Raw genomic sequence first — 16,852 nt, 5'->3', positions numbered from 1 at the left:
ACAAATCTAAACATTTTTTGTTTATTAAATAAGGACGAAAATTATACACAGTGTTCACTAAATTTAAAAATGACATCTGATGCAGAGTAAAATGTTTTGTTTTCAAAAAGTATACAAAATATATGGCATGTCTTAAAAACATTGTTTTAAGCTTTACTTTCCACAAGAAAACACCACTTTTAATTTGTTCAGCTTAGAGATGGAGGTGCTACATGTAACAATGATTTCAGATGGACTCTTCTTACACAAAATAACACAAAGTTGGTCTTAAAATCCTAACCAGGGGTAGTCGGAGTTTCTCCTATTCTTTTAGTGGGAAGCCCGACTTCAGGGGGCGTTCCAGTCGATTTTCTTCGACTGGGAAGTCGGGTTTTTCAAGTTCCGAGTACAAATGGGAGACTCAAAAAACTATAAACTCACTGTAAAAGAACGAGAGTGATCTAATACAACTAAATTCAAATGTGCAATGAAGAAAACACAAGAATAAACAAAGAAACTAAACACAAAGTAATAAACTTTATGACAACACCCTTCTGACAATAATACAGAATGAACAGAATATGGCAAGACCTAAGAAACAAGATGAACAAGGAAATGATTAAAAAAAAAACACAAATGAAAATCATAACCCAAGTATGTGAAGATTGTAACAGTTTACTATATTTAAAAACTAAAACCTTATGCTACATGTTGACTCTTGACAATGAAAAACACTCCGACTGTGATTCCCGACAAACCCACACCAAGACCGACTCCACAGTAAATATCAGGCCAAAGACTTTCATCCTTTTTGATGATTTCTGCTTCTGTAGAGAAAGTTAATAAATATATGAATTGACATAAACACACTTTATTTGTCAGAATAACATTTTGCATATATAATAAAGCTCATTACCCCAGATTCTTGTTGTAGGCGTCTCCAGGGCGGGATGCTCCACAGTGCAGGAGTAAATGTCCCCCTCACTCGGTGTGAAGGTCAAAGTTGAGAACTGGCAGAAGGTTTGGTCGTTATTGGGATGATATCGACTGAGTGACACCCCCTCTGAGATTGGGTGGCCATTTTTAGTCCAGCTGACTTTGATGGAGGGTGGATAGAAATTATTTACAAAGCAGATGAGGCTGTTTTCAACTTCCAGCTCCACCTCTCTTGAGGGAAAGATCATGGAGTTCGGAGCGTCTAAAGAACGTCAAAGGACAAACCAAAGTTTCACCAGCATTTGATCAATATTGTTATCACAGAAAACTAATGTTAGGGTTGATTTACCTTCTTTTTGTGGAGATGTATCTTCGTGTTTCAACACACCTAGTAGACCTGAACACAGTTCCTTGTTATCATGAGCATCACGCAGGATACTCAAACCAACTAAAACCTGGGCAGGGTCAGGGTCAATGAAGGTGGGTACGGTGTAAACTACCTCGTCTGTTTGGAAGTCGACATATAACATTTCCTCACCATCAAATTCAAATTGTACCGCAGTGCTGCCATTCTCAAAGCAGCCCAGAAAATATGTTATTTCATGGGGAACTGAAAAACAACAAAGAGGAAATAAACACTTAAAGCTGGATACAGAAGAAAAACACATGCTTCCTATTTCTAAACATGATTTTATAAAATTTTGTATACACTAACACATATCTCATGAATGCAATAACATCCAAAGCATAACACTTAATAAACAACATTTAACTTTATAGTTGAGTTTGAGCAAAAGTCATTCTTACCAAGTGCGATGACGTTAACAGTGTTCAGAAAGAAGATTATGACAGTAGAGCCCTTCATGTTGGAGCGACAGCTTCTCACTAACAATCAGCTTTTCTTTATAGGTGTGGCCAAAAAGGGAGTTTACAGGTGAACATGTGACAACAGTAGATCAGGAGAAATCATCCGTCACATTAGAGAAACATTGGATGACTTTGCAAAGCATGACCAAAATAATAAAAATCAAGCTATAAGTATGCAGGATTATATTAGAGGTATGAGCTAATTTAGACACACCAGCATTATATTATGTTTGAAACCTGCCTGCTCTTGCCATGAAGTATGACAGATAATTAATAACATTTCACTAGACATGCCTCATTCAGATTAGTGTATCATTGTGACCCACATTATTTGGCCTGGGTATTAATCAAACATGAAGATGTTAACACAACAGCGCTAAATAAGGAAGATCTGAAAGGTGAACAAGCAACATTCCTCAGTGCCACCTATTTTTACCAGCTTTTTTGTCCAAACATGTTTGCTAGTAAGATTTCCTGGGTGTGGATCCAGAGCTTCTTCCAATCAGAACCAGGATAGTACCGTAGATATTAGTGATTCAGTAGCAGTGGTTAGTGGGGCTTTTATGAGCTATCAGCTTGGATTATCTTCGGAATAAACTGTAAGGTGTCCTGGTGTTCTTTTCATATACTTTTATACTTTGAAATTTGGAAGGCAAAACTGAAAAATGAAAAAACAGCAATGCATCAAAATGTATTGTAAAGTTCCTGTTTTGTCTCCTAAATCATTATTCAATGTCAAGTTAAATCACATGTCCAATTTGAACTGAGTTTTTCATCTTCTTTACCTTTCTAGCCTGTTTTTTTGGGAGCAAAATTAAACTATGAAATAAAATGTTTGGCTTTGGTTTTCCATAAATAGTTTATACGCCATTCTTTTGTGAAAACACAAAGAAAATAGAAATATTAAAAACATCAGTCACTGTACAGACTACATCTGTTCTTTTTTCACTGTGTCAATGTTTTACATATTAATTATATATGGATTTTACCTGAGTACATTTATACAACATGAAGACTTAATACACAGCAGAATTGAAAAGGTTCTGCAATGTAAACAAAGTCCTCAATGATAACAATACAACACAAACTTTTACATTTTCCAAAAAAATCATATTTTAATTATGTTTTACTGTAGATCTGTCTATGTGACAGTATATAGCATAGGTACCATCCATCCATCGATATGATAATAAATAAATAGATAAATTGAGACTGACCTTAATAATCATGAGCTTATATAAAATGTTAAAGTACATTAAGAAATATTAACATATATGTAAAATGTCTACATTTATAATAAAATAAATGTGAAAATCAGTACAAAAGTGTTTCAAATTTAAAACATTACATATCCCTTTGCTGAAGCATATTGTGAATTAATTTATTTCTTGACCGTCAAAGTGAATCACCATGAATAACTCCGTTAGAAAAATAAATAAATCAGATTTTAAACTAAAAATATGTTCAAGTTTCATTTGCTTCTTCATTAAACAGCTGTAGATCCAGTGCTTTTCAATTAGTGAATTTACATATAAACTGAGGAATGAACAGAAATTATTGCTAAATCATTGCACTTCTTTACCAGTAGGTGGCGGTAGACCTCCATAGATGTTAGCGGTGCTGCGCGTGGAGCAAGCCGCCTGTTGGTGCTGTTCTGGGGCATGAGGCTCAGAGGAATGGGGCCGTCTTCCTCCCTGACCCTGGCCCGTCGATAGAAAAAAAGGGCTGGGGATGCACGACGGGGCAGATGAAACACAGCTCTCCAGGCATAAAATCAGGACTGCTGATGCCGCAGAAACATGGGGTGTCGCATTTTTTGCGGAATAAACGCAGTTGTTGACCTGCAGTGAGTTTTTAAAGTCCAAACGTTTGGTTTCTACTTTGTTTCTTGAGCCGTTTTGCTTTGATACTAACATCTGCAATGATGTGGGCTGTGGACTGGAGTCGGACCGCTGCAACTGTGCTCTGCCTTTTGGGATACCTTACCTTCAGAGCTGCAGCCAAAACCTCAGCGGAGGGCACAGCGTCGCAAGGTAAAAAAGTTAATTTAATGTTTTGCTTGTTTGTGCGGTCAGAAAGGAAAGCTAGCTGGCCGCTGTAGAGGCTAGCGGAGCCGCTAGTCAGCTCGGATGCTGAGGGGGAATCTAACCAAGCTAACGTTAGCATGTTAGCTGGAAACACACTGAAACAAGAAGTTTACCATCTTTAAAGTGGTGATAATACACTATGAGATTAAACCCATAATTTAATAATTCACTCTAACCTACGGGAATATATAAATTTAAAATCTAGAAACCTCAGGATAATTTAAAGATGACTCCAGCTGTTGGGATTTGTCTTTTTAACTTAGCTTGTTTTTCCCAAGTAAAAACAGTTTTAACGCTTTTCTTCGTGTTAAAATATAGTGAACTTTATTTCAGGTGTTTCAAAATTTATATTGCATGCTTTAGGTGTAAGGAAGTTACCATATTACCTTTAAAACTGAGCATCCTTGTTTAAATCAGTGACCAAATTTAAACCAGTGCTGGTTCCCGGTTTATTATCCGCACTTTAATTAATTTTCAGTGTGTGTGTGTGTGTGTGTGTGTGTGTGTGTGTGTGTGTGTTTTTAATCTGTGGGTTGAAATATTGAAACAGTACAAAAATAACAATAGATATAGAACCATTTCTACTATTTTAAGTTAATTTATTATTTTAATGCACAAATCTATGTAAGAGATAAAAGAACAAAAATAATATGTCTTTAATTGTTGGTTTTTACGTATTGATATGCTCACTTAAATGACTATTTTACTTTTTGCAATTGACAGCCAAGTGATTTGTTCTTATTTTGTTTTTACATATCTGGATGCAGCATAATAAAATGAATTTCATGTTGAGTGATGCATTAAAATTATGCTACAATATGATTTTCAATGTATAGATGTGAGTTTGAGCTATTTTTAACATCAGTGTATGTAAATGTATAAAGCAAAGCTAAGCCAAAATGCTGCAAAACAAAAGAAAACATTCAGTGAAAATTTAAATCCACAAAGTAAGATTTCTGTTGTTTTTATGTGAGATTTAGTTTTTTGTCATTGTCCAAAATGAAAGATTTTTTTTTACTTTATTCAAACTATATTTAGTAATTTTATAGTTAAAATTCACAAAAACAAAACTTCACACTTCATTTTAAGATAACTAAGCAAATAACCCCTGAACAGTAAAAATACATGAAAGACTTGATAAAAACATCTTAGCAGACTTATGATTATTCTCTTTCAGTTCCTCCTGGACTGACATCATCTCTACTGGCATATTTTATTTTGTGATATCTCAAATACTGAAATAGGCACCAAACATGGCTGAGTTTTATGAACAAGCTCTCCTAATTAAAGGTGTTTACCTGGATGTCGATGCTAGTAGCTTAATCCACTGGAATAGTCTTAAAATTCAATTTATTCACCATTATTTGCAGAGAATATGATAACAGAGAACAGGATTATGAAATGGATTGAAGGTGAGTGTTAAGCACTTCAGCAGTGGAGATAAGAGCAGCTACAGATGTCTCAAAGTGGATGTGTAAAGTGAACATAACCCTGCCTTCTCTGGCAGGTTTGTACAATAAACAGATCTGTCATGGTGTCTTTTCCCTGCACAAAGCAAAGCCCAGCAAAGATTTAAAGTGGCTATAAATCCCAGTTATCTGCTGGCATCTCATCCAGTTGCTAACTTCAAAGCTGCCCTGTCATAGTAGCTAGTAACATGGAATCACATCTGTTTTACTCATCACTTTTATTTATCATCACAAGCACACACACGTCGCTGTTGTGTGTGTTCACTTACTGATGTGGCTGGCCTACATTTGGGCCTGTCTCAGCACTTGATTTTACAGAGGGATTGTAAATGTAAACATACAGTTACTTTCCCTTTAAACAAGCCAAGAGTTTGTAGTGGAGACAGGTTTTCCTTTAAGATGAGATGCAAAAAAAAAAAAAAAATCTGATAATTTTCAAGATTGTGAAACTTTTAAGTTCATTCTGTCCTCGGCTCTCTTGTTTTCTGCTCCTCTGGTGTTCACTTTGGCTCAGACTGACCTTTAGTTGTCTCAAAGGAGAGCGAGCTCAGGTCGATACTCGGTATTCATCCTGATGTATCATGCAAGCAGCCTGGATGAGTGGAGCCAGACAGACATTCTCCATGCAGATATAGATCTCGTTTACGTTACTGCTGCCCGGAGGAGGCGTGGTGTTGCATCCTTTAATGGAGAAGCATTTTGTGATGCAGACAAACCAAATCACATCGTCACCATCTAACAAAGCCTGGCAATTAGAGCACTAGATCTTGGTGTGAGGACTCGCATTTGTCAGAGCATTAAGAGCACTGCATTTAGAGATTAGGTCGGTGACCTTTTAGCCCGAGAGGAGAGCCTTACTGTGTTTTGACGGGAACTGAAGAGAGTCCATTTGCTCTTTAGTCTGATGACGTAATCTAATTATCTCCCCCTCCTGGTGCGTTAATGAGACTGACATTACCTTTAAATCCAGAGGAAGGTAAAAATAGCAGTCTGGACCAGACTCTAGCTTGATTCCTTACCTGCAGTAGTGGCCCTGTCTTATTTAAACATGGGATTTGTGTATGTTTTGCACGGCTAACTTTGATCCATGCTGGCACATAAGATGCTGTCCTCCCATTTTGTTTGCTCCTTTTTCATATTGACATTTGTTACTTTGCAAGTAAACAGCAGCACTGACCCTGCAATGTATAAGAAGCTAACCAGAAGAGCAGACTCACTTTTTTTGTGGAGAGGTTAAAAATAAAGAAGCTGGAATAATTTTGTATGTCATGGAGTCGTCTACTATAAAATATTCACTTTTTTCCCTTTACAAAGCATAAGCCGTTGCTTGCGAATTTTAAAGAGAAAACTATGTAATAAAGCAACAAAATGCACAATTAACTGAAGGGAAAAGTCTAAGCAAGGACGGAAAGAAATGTGGTGCTTGATAGAAATTATTTATATATGTAATGGAAAGTAACATTTAAATGTTTTGTAGGGCTGCATGATAGGAAATTTTGTGATATCAGGTGGGATTTATGCCTGTTTACGTCTTTCCACACTTTTTCATCTGTGCTTCCCGTCCAGTGTGTGACTGTCCACATTTTAAAAAGATCAATTATTTCCTAAAAAAGCCGGTCAAGTTATGTTATTAGAAATAGATATTTTTAAAGTGGAACTGAAAACAAACTTGATGTAGTTCAGCTGCAAAGCATAATATCACTATTTGTCCAACCCTCTTTGCTAAACGTCTTAATTATTGATGAGTGGACTTTTGGGCAAGAATAAACAAGACTTTTTTTATTCCTGAAGTCATTTTATGATTTATGGTGATACATTCTCATAATATGCCTTACTTGAATGTCATCTTATAGTGTCTTTCCCATTTCAATTAATGTTTTTAGAGAAACTGGCCACCCTGTGCCTTACCGCCCCAGCGAAACAGGAAGTGACTTTATGTTTCAAAGTTTTACACATGTTAAAAAAGAAATGACTCTTCAACATTCACCAGTAAATCATTGAGCTCTTGGACATTTTACCATTTGTTTTTTTTTTAATTGCTTGCTGAGAAGCATCCCCACAGCATGATACCTCCACCACTCTGCTTCACAGTGGGGGTGGTGATGTACAGTGTTTGGTGTCCAGCAAACACAGAACCTCGTCTGATGGACAGAAAGCTCAATTTTGGTCTCGTCAGTCCAAAGATCATGCTCTTTCCACGTGACGTCATACATCTCAGGTTCTGACTTGAAGCAGAGCATCTTTACTTGCTGATGATGGAGTTTAGACAGTAATACATCTGCCGCAAATACGATTTGATGCAAACCAAAGAACTTTCATCCAGATGACGATGGAGTCTCCCACATTCTGTTTGGAAAACTAGTCAATCTTTGATGAGTTTTCTTTAACAGTGTCTTTGTCGTTGCCGCTGTTATTTGACTGGTGAAAAACCCAGGTAATGTTTCTTGCATCTCTCATTTCAGTTGCTGAAGCTTGTAAATCCTCTCTCACTAGTCTCCATCTTGGATTGTCACTCTGTTTGATCTGGGTTGATTTACACATTTTCCTTCCATTTCTTAATGATTGCATGTTCAGTGTCTTAGAGATTTTCAATAGTCCTTTGTCTGCTTTGCTTGGTGTTCTTTAGTCTTTATGCCGTAATGGTAGCCAGTACTGATTAGCCATTGATTAGACCTTTCAGACACTGGTGACTTTGTTACACACTCGAGTTGTCTCTACGTTGTGTCCATTTATTGTGAGACGACCAGTACTAACTGTTTGGACCACTCTTGAATTGGATCAGTCACTTTAAATGAGGTAAATCTTTATTCAGTCATTTAATTTATACTATAAAATATCTTTGTCATTATGGCTGTAGAAATTTGTTTTCAGTTTGATATTATGCTTTTTTTATGTAACTTATTTTAACAAAAAAGCTTAATTTTTGTCTTGATTTATGTGTAAAAGCAAATCAGCCATCCCCCCAATGAAGAAATTAACTTTAAATTAAAGGTTGTCTACTGATTAAATATCCAGCTAGAAGTTATTCTAATGCAATTAAAGATATTTTAATTTTAAGTATTTTTACAGTAGACGTGCTGGACAGGTCAATAAAGTTGGAGGTGCCTGTTTTTGTTGTTTCACTTTTTCCAAGCTCCTCGTTTTCTTTTCGGTATTGGTGATACATTTGTTGTGGTTGAAGAAGTCAACCCAGTAATACAGTTACATGATTACAGTTCAACAGTTCAAATGTTGAATTTAATTATTAATATTTCAGTATGAATATTACCATCATACTGCGTAAAGTCTGCAGAATAGCAGCAGAGGATGGAGTGAAAGGCGTCTTCTGCTCTTTAACTCTTCTCACATGACTGCAGGATGTTTTTCTAATTATCCATGTGCTTCTAATTGAGATGATGAATTGGCCCTTTTTTCAGGTTACTGTTCTGTGCTAAAGTGGTGAAACTATTTGCGATGATATTTGACTCATTTCTTTTTTCTTTTAACTACTATTTAAAACCTCAGTATAAATTTTTTCCATATTCTTAATACCTGGTGTGGTTTGTTTTGCATGATTTGTAATTGATTATCTGAGTTTTAAAGGTCTATCAGAAAACGTGAATTGGCATTTCTTTGAGAATAACAGATTGTCTTTATTATATATAAAAGAACGACATAAGACTTTACGTCTTCAACGTTGAGCAGTCAATAATTATTCGTAATAAGAGAAGAGGCGACATCAGGGGATTCCTGTAAAAGACAAGAAAAATCAGGGGATTTGGTGTGTTGAAATGGTTATTTCAAAACATAGATGAAATTATGTCAAAGTTGACACTTGAAAGCTCCTTTAGTATCTCATATCTACTTGTTTAGATTTAGTATTTAGCTACTGGCACATGCTGGCTCTTCTAAAATTACAATTCTAATATACTTTTACAAATAAAGCCAAAACTATTCATACTCCTAACAGATAAAGGTTATAAAGCAATCCTTTAATTTGACTAGCAAGTTTTTTCTGACTTAAAGCAACATTAATGTTCTGGAACGCCCCACCCAAATCCTGACCTGAATCTGATCAGGGTGATGGAAAGGATGCCTTCTAAACTTGAAGATTTGGACTCATCACCAAAGATAAATAATCAAAATAGACTCTAAACTGTATATCCTTCATTCTTGAGATTTCAAAAAGTTTGCCAACATTTCCAAACTCGGCATGTTCATTGACGGACAACAATTAAAAGCTCTGGAAGAATGAAACTTTGCTATATCCTGTTCAACCTTCCTGTTAGCAGCAGGAAGTCTTGTTCTCTTGTAGCCTGAATGAATCACAGTTTGACATGTGGGGAAATAAGAGTTTCCTTTTTTGGAGCTTCTACATGTAGTCTTCTCTCAATAATGTCTTCTTGACTGAAGATTGTTTTTGGTGCGTTCACTGATCTGATTTTTGAGTCTGTCTGGCTAGTCGCACTGAAATCTATCAGGTTCTGGTCACCAGCCCATTTTTTGGTGAATTTCAACAAACCCACAAGTGAAAGTTATTCATCGAACATGCAAATAGTTGCGGTACTAACAGAGTATTATTATGTAAAATATAGATAATTTATCCAATACAATATATTTAAAGCCCGGTGAGTAACTTCTATAAATACCAGATACGAGGTTATATTTCAAGAAATTAGTGTTTGGTTGTTAAAACCTCAATTGACCCCTAGTGGTGAGATAACAACTAATTATGCTACACCAGTGAGTCCTAGTGTGTCTATTATTACGCTAAGTGTTGTGTGCAAGTAAGACAACATTTTCTCTTCCCCCGTTTGGAACAGCATCTAAATATTTCACACACCCAGTGGAGGCCAGCCACACCATCCATTACCAGCTCATTACACCTCTGGTAAAAGGTGCTGCAATGAATGGCCTCTCCAAAACGTAATCCAAGGTGTAGCATGAGCAAACATGCACATGTATTCTGTCCTCCTCCTGCGCTCTCTGTGTGGTCATTGATTCTGCTTGCATCCAAACAGAGAGCCGCCCTGCTGCTTTGGCTGCCGTCGTAGGTGATAATTAATCTGAGATCGCAGCGTTGGTCAGATCAAACGCTTTCATGCCTCTGTTTTCCACCCACAGATAGGAAGTCTGTGAATAAGAAGAGGCAGATTTGGAAATATAGAGGCTTGGACCAGACTGATCGCCTCCTTTTTTTTATGTGTGTTGGAGTAAAAAAGGGAGACTCTTAGCTTGTTTAACCATGATGTCACCTCAGTAGTGATTTATTGGATGAGCTCTGGGAGGAGACTGTTGGATTTGTACTTGTGATTTAAGCCCGACTCTCTCAGGGGAGTATTTCTTTTTTTAAGTGAACACAGCTGGTACCCCTAGCAGCATATCTGTGGGAGTGGGACAGGACGTGAGGTCATAAAAGGCAGTGAAGACTTTCTTGTTGAGGGGGGGGGAAGAAATCCAGGCTTGCATTAGAGTGGTAGTGATATAATAAAGGAGAATGAGGTAAAGACTTGAAGCAGATCTTCACTCTGGAGGATAATCATCTGTTCAGCGTGAGATTGACGCACTGTTCTGCCAAATCTGGCCTCGCACTAAGCACCAGTTACCTTCCACCCATTTCTCTCCGGCAGAGAAACTATTGTTAGGCGGAGCCTGCACTGTGGCTGAACTCTCCTCTCCATGTCGACAGAGTGGTTTCCCACTGACCACAGGATCCCTGAGTGGGGGGTGGGGAACATGTCTAGTCAAGGATAGGTATGTGTTGGTGTGTGTGTGTGTGTCGCTGAGGGTGGGGCTTCAAGAGGGAGTTATGACAAAATCCAGCTTCAGAGAGCTCTGGGGAGTGAACACGGTTTAGTGAAGACGGAGAGGTGGAGGAACCTTTTAGCTCTAAGTGAGAGGTCGCCATGGGTCAGACTGGGTCCTTCTTGTCATGTAACGAAGACTGGAGGACTGCGGCTTTGTGTGTTTGTGAAAAATATAGTGTTTTTCTACTGAGATTGTTTTTGTCGTACCTCTGGGCCATGAGGATAAAATGGATGTTTGGTTTCAGCATGTGATTCGAGTATTTGAGTTGAGTATTTTTAAACCAAACCACCTTTGGCTCTGTTGTACAACAAGCAGGATTTGAGGATAAAATGCAAAGTAAAAGTCCAACTCACTGTCATTACGTTGTCCTCATTTTGCTGTAAGAAATAACTCATACTGACCTGAAGGTTATTTTAAAGCAAACCTGAAGCATTGCTTGATTTGACCCCTTAAAACTTTTTGCATTTCCAGATAAATACAATTGTCCCATAAAAGATATTTGAAGATTAGACGTTCTACTTTATGTCAATAATATACTTGAAAAGTTAGTATTTTGTAGGACCATTTTTTGCTCCAATAACAGCTACTGAACTCTTTTGGGGAATGTCTCTACCTGCTTTGTACATCTACACATGGAAATTTCTGCCTGTTATTTGATCCAAAAATAGCTCAAGCTTAGTCAGATTGGATGAAGAGCATCTGGAAATCAATTTTTAAGTCTAGCCATAGATTCACAAAGGAATTTAGATCTGGACTTTAACTGTGCAACTCTGTCAAACGACTATGCTTTTATCCAAAGTATAATCTGGTTTTATGTTTTGGGCTTCTGTCTTGGCGAAAGGCAAAGTGCCCCAGGCTCAAGTCTTTTGCACCATCTAACAGATTTTCATCCAGTATTGCCCTGAATTTTCGCCATCAATTTTGGATGGTGTATTTAGAGTAATGTATGGTATTTGTTTTCTCCACACACACACTGTCTGCAAATGACAATGTCAACAGATTTTCCCAGCTGAGCTACTCCAGAGTTACCAGACTTCTTCTCCTGTCAGTCTAGGTGGACCGCCATGTTTTAGAAAGCTTGAAATAGGACTGCGTCATCCTAAGAAGATATTCAACTCCAACATTGTTGCTTTTTAACATTGTGAGGACAATCTGTCTTATGAAAAACTCATATTTTCCTCTTCTTTTTTTTTTTTTTTTAACGTTTGTTGCGATGTTATCTCTGCTTTTCATGAACCTTACCATGCTTGTCACAAAAATCCACATCTGGGTTTGACATCAAGAGTAGAAAAAGCCCAGTCCACCGATCAAGCGCTTGTCACTTGAGCGGTAGCAGTCAACCAAATTTTGCCTCCAAGCAGTCTTTTCCGAATGCGGGATGACAGTCGTGACTCAATATATTGTGCAGCTCTACAGTTGATGGATTTACGCTCTGTTGGATGATAAAAAATGGGGGAAATGCTTTTTGATCCAACCTTTCTTTAAACAACTTTCTCCATGACCTGTCTGCTGTGTCCTTTGGCCTTCATGATGCTGTTTGTTCCCTAAGGTTCTCTAACAAACTTCACAGAACAGCTGGATTTGTACTGAGGATTGTTCTCATATTAAATTACTAATTGGCTGATTAATCAAGGCAATTAGCTGCACTTAGATTTCGAAGAAATGTGAGAGTAAATGGGGCTGAGCATCATAATTTTCAGATTTGTGCAAAAAGGTGAAAACCATGCATCATGTTTTTCCCTCTGCAGTTATGCACTACTTTATATTTTTCTAGCACATATAGTAACATTAAAATACATTAAGGGTTGTGGTTGAAATGTGACCAAATATGATAAAGTTGAAGGTATGATAAATGTGGTGATGAAAAAATGAAGTGACTCTTTATTGACGGATAATCTTTTAAAGTAGAAAACACCAATAAAAGTGATAGTATATTACTATGGGCATCTAGAAATTAATACATTTTTAATATTTTTTTTTTTTGTAATGCTTCCATCCTGCATCTTCTTTTTTTTTTGTTTATTACTATTTAAAAACAAGGAGCAACAGTTTATTAAGTTCTTAAAGGGAAGTCAAAATAATTTAGTACTTTTATTTTTTTGCCCTCCAGTTGTTTAGATTCCCGGCCGACGGTCAAGAATGGTTTGCTAAATTTGTTAGCAGTCAACAAACACGCAGTCATCCAAAAAGTGAAATTATTCACTCTGTTTACACAATACTCAAAAGTTGGAAAGCTGGAATATTGATCTGTTAGTGCTAATCAAAAGCAGTCGCAAACAGTTTTTATGCTCTGACTAACCAGTTAAACATCTAAATCAGCTTGACTCTTTTACGACACTCCAGGGGAGCCACATGCGAGGCAATCAGCCCTCCGTGTTGCATTGCTGTTCGGCAGAGTGTAGAGAAATATCTATTTATATACTCATATTACTGGTACCGCTATGGTGATGTAGCAAGTTTTATTCCATACTTCCATTAGAGTTGTTTATAAAGGCAGCTGTTTTTCCATCTGCTCCAAGGCTTCTTTGACAGAGGGAAATGGTCCATTGTGTTGGAGGGGAAGTGCCATTGGCTCAGGCCCAGAAAATGGTCAGACGGCTCTCATTTTCTGGGATGTGGATTAGAGGCCAAACGTCTGGCACAGAAACTAAGCCCAGATAATGAGACGATGGTATTTTAGATGACTGTAATTATAACACCTCTATGTTTGTCACCCATATATCACTCAATTTTCACTGTGATTTAGACTGTAGATGCTGCGCTCTGACTGGACTGTTTGTTGTTGCGTCCACAGAAGTGACTCTGAAGGTTCATCTGAGTGACGCCAGCACTCAGCAGCCCTTGCTCGGAGCAACCATACAGCTCTTCGCCAATCACACTTCTGTAGCCACAGAAACCTCGTCAGCTGATGGCAACACGTATTTGCGCTTCCCTTACCGCCTTGGGACGCCGCTCGTTGTCACCGCAACCAGACAGGGATACGTGCCAAACTCTGTTCCCTGGACTCCCTCCAAATTGCCGGGTAGGTCTGTGTGAGATATTATAAAACAAAAGCACTGAAAACGATGAACGTTTTCCAATGAGAATGTTTCTACTATCTGTATAGTTCCTTCCGCCAGATTGTGTATAAAATAGACACCGCATGTGTGTGTCAGGTGTGTGAGCTTATGATGAGTGGGGTGCTCCATTACTAATTTATTATATTAGATGCCAAAACCCAGCATGTGGTCTTCCTAAGCCTCCTTTTCAGTAACGCACACACACGCCATCAAAATGCATCCCAAGAGCCTGTAGTATTGTGTGTGTGTGTGTGTGTGTGTGTGCATGTGTTTGTGGCTGCAGGGGGGTTTATTTGGGGAAGGTTATTATGAGGCAACAGAACGGCAGCCAATTGGATTATCACGCTTACCAGCTCTGAACAATGAAGGAGTGAAAGGAAGGAAGAGGAAAGAGCTACAGTTTGCTGGGTCAGGTTTCAGTCCTGCGCTGCACACAGGATGAAAGTTGGGCTATTAAATATGTAGAACGCAACATTAATGACTTGTAATGTCTGAACGATCAGTATATTGCTCAGGTAGTTGACTGAATGTTAATCAGGTAGTGAATTTGAGCGATGTGCTTACCGTGTGGTTTGTTTCTTTTTCTAGTGTTCTCCTCCATCAGTCTGGATCTGCTTCCAGAAAGAGCCGCTACCCTGATGGTGTATGAAGATGTTGTGGAGATTAAGTCAAGTCTTCAAGGTACATAAGAGCTTTTAGGTGGATTTAACTTTCCTACAGCTGATAAAGGCGTGTTACACATGTTTGTAGTCCTGAAAATGCTGTCAGAAATCCTCACACTCAGGTTTTAGAGATCCTCCCAGAATTTGGTTGTTCACCAAAATTGGTCCATTTTCAGATTGACCAGCTGGCCAGAAACTGCATCTGATCTTTTCAGTCACCATGCCTGTTTGCTACCAGACAGCCAAACCTCTTGGTGTGGAAGCTGTTACTGAGAGAAGATTCGGAGTAAGAATGTAAAACGCTGCCCAGAAGGAATCCATGTTTGTTGTTTTATCTGCTGGTTATTTCACCCCTTTGCCACTTGGTACTTTTGCACCAAATGGCTGCCACAGGATGTCCATTCTTGAGTATATTTAGACAAATCAGCAGAGGAACAATCAGAGGGCAGGAAGGCTGTTTGACCTTTCAACCTCTGCCTGTTATGAAGTATGATAGATTTGTCAAAGTGAAAACTGCTGTCATACAGCAGCCACGTTTGCCTTAGATAATGATTTATAGAGAAGACAGTCTGTTTCCATTCAATGTGAAACATCCTCCGCCAAACATAAATTAGTTTAAACAAGAGCATAATGTATTTAATTGAAAATAAGTCTAAAAATTTGTAGAATTTCTTTCTTTCCCTTTTTTTTTACGCTGCATCACTTTCCATAAGAAAATGACCGGCTGGTGCGACTTTGAGCCACTGAGTTAGATGTGGTTCGATGTGGCGAGCTGCAGCAGCAACAGATCTGCTGTTATCAGCTGGTTCTGCAAGCTGGCATAATTTTGTTTGCACACATCATTGTTAAATGTGGCCAGCTGGAGCCGGAGTGGTCGATTTATGACCTAGCAGAGGCAGCTTGAAGAGGGGCTCATCCTGCAGTTAAACTGCAGGCAATTTCATGAAAAAGGCCCTTAAACTTAATCTGCACCCAGGCCTTTGGTAGTCCAGCAAATTGTGGTATTTTGAGCCTCACTCTCCCCTTTTATTCATTGCACACTTTAGACTGTCATAAAATAGCAGTGCAAACTCTGCCAAAAAAAAACATCCTTTGTGGCCATCAGAAGTCCGATAAATAACATTGAACATTTTTACTGATGGTCAATTTTAGAATTTCAGCAGATTAAACGTGAAAGCATGAATACAGAAAATGGCTTTCAATAGAAAACGTTAAGTCATTTGTGTAGATTGAATGACAGTAGAAGTAGAAATCCAATTTGCGGAAAATGATTCACAATTGTGTCTTTGTAATTTAGCTTTTTTTGTTCAGGACAAATTACATTAGACAAGGCTGTCTTCGTCATGTGAATTAATTCACTTTCTTTGTTTGCTGGCTCTTTTGTGTGTTTGTGACCAGCGGGGGTGTAATTCATTCTTTTTGTGTCTGACAAAGAGTAAGAAAAAAATAATCAGCAGACTCCATTAATGTGAAAACCTCCTGAAAGCATGAGGCCGAGCACGTGCCGGAGCGCAGTTTCCAACACTTTGTTTCACCGCGTTTTGTGTTGCTGCAGGAGCACCTTGGGGATAATAAACCTTGGCGTGTGGCACCAAATAAACATAATAAAAGGGGAGAGGAAGAATACAGTGTTCTGGGTTATGGGGTGCTGGGTGGAGCAGTTTGGGAGGATGGGGGTTAAATGCTGGAAAGGGGGATGGGCAGAGAGTGTCCAACAGAAGGAGGAACAGATGAGATGAGAAAAAGTGGAGGGAAAAAGGAAAATTGAAGAAGGGAACACACAGATCAGTGAAGGGATTGCTTCTTTTTGAAAAAAAAAAAAAAAAAAAAACAGCCTCACAAAAAGGAAACAACATTAAAACTTGAATGTTCAGAACAAGTTTTAGAAAGGAACATGAAAGTGGACTTCATTCTGGAGGTTAAAAAAAAATCACACAGCACCAGAAAAAGAGTGGAGCCGGGAGCACTCACAGGCTGCTGGGCCTGCCTCACTGCTCAGGAATGTG

General features: G+C 38.2%; 2 protein-coding genes across 2 annotated transcripts in view; one reads left to right on the top strand and one right to left on the bottom strand.

Annotated features, from left to right (window-relative positions):
- Window positions 1-10: 10 nt before the first annotated feature.
- LOC106963869 (H-2 class II histocompatibility antigen, A-U alpha chain-like) lies at window positions 11-3,437 on the bottom strand. Its single transcript, XM_015059018.1, has 5 exons — window positions 3,365-3,437; window positions 1,723-1,816; window positions 1,265-1,525; window positions 896-1,177; window positions 11-806 (listed from the first exon to the last, which is right to left on the bottom strand). The coding sequence occupies exons 2-5, from the start codon at window positions 1,778-1,780 to the stop codon at window positions 679-681; spliced, it is 729 nt and encodes a 242-aa protein (XP_014914504.1). The 5' UTR covers window positions 1,781-1,816; window positions 3,365-3,437; the 3' UTR covers window positions 11-678.
- Window positions 3,438-3,683: 246 nt separating this feature from the next.
- The window catches only part of fam171a1 (family with sequence similarity 171 member A1), a 28,139-nt gene continuing 14,970 nt past the window's right edge, over window positions 3,684-16,852 (top strand). The window contains exons 1-3 of the mRNA XM_015059004.1: window positions 3,684-3,815; window positions 13,920-14,147; window positions 14,773-14,865. Of these exons, the coding sequence (XP_014914490.1) occupies window positions 3,704-3,815; window positions 13,920-14,147; window positions 14,773-14,865 (433 nt within the window). The 5' untranslated portion in view covers window positions 3,684-3,703. The remainder of the gene's footprint in view (window positions 3,816-13,919; window positions 14,148-14,772; window positions 14,866-16,852) is intronic.

Source organism: Poecilia latipinna, unplaced genomic scaffold, assembly GCF_001443285.1.
Source record: "Poecilia latipinna isolate Pla-1442-1.1 unplaced genomic scaffold, P_latipinna-1.0 Scaffold1591, whole genome shotgun sequence".
Taxonomy (NCBI): Eukaryota; Metazoa; Chordata; class Actinopteri; order Cyprinodontiformes; family Poeciliidae; genus Poecilia; species Poecilia latipinna.
This window is presented reverse-complemented; position numbering and strand designations above follow the sequence as displayed.

What these genes read in the sequence shown, in the direction of transcription:
- LOC106963869 (XM_015059018.1), bottom strand. Translation starts at nt 1,780, where the DNA reads ATGAAGGGCTCTACTGTCATAATCTTCTTTCTGAACACTGTTAACGTC. An exon ending in TACATCTCCACAAAAAGAAG is followed by an intron (nt 1,178 to 1,264) that starts GTAAATCAACCC and finishes GACGTTCTTTAG; the next exon opens with ACGCTCCGAACTCCATGATC. An exon ending in GCCTACAACAAGAATCTGGG is followed by an intron (nt 807 to 895) that starts GTAATGAGCTTT and finishes CTTTCTCTACAG; the next exon opens with AAGCAGAAATCATCAAAAAG.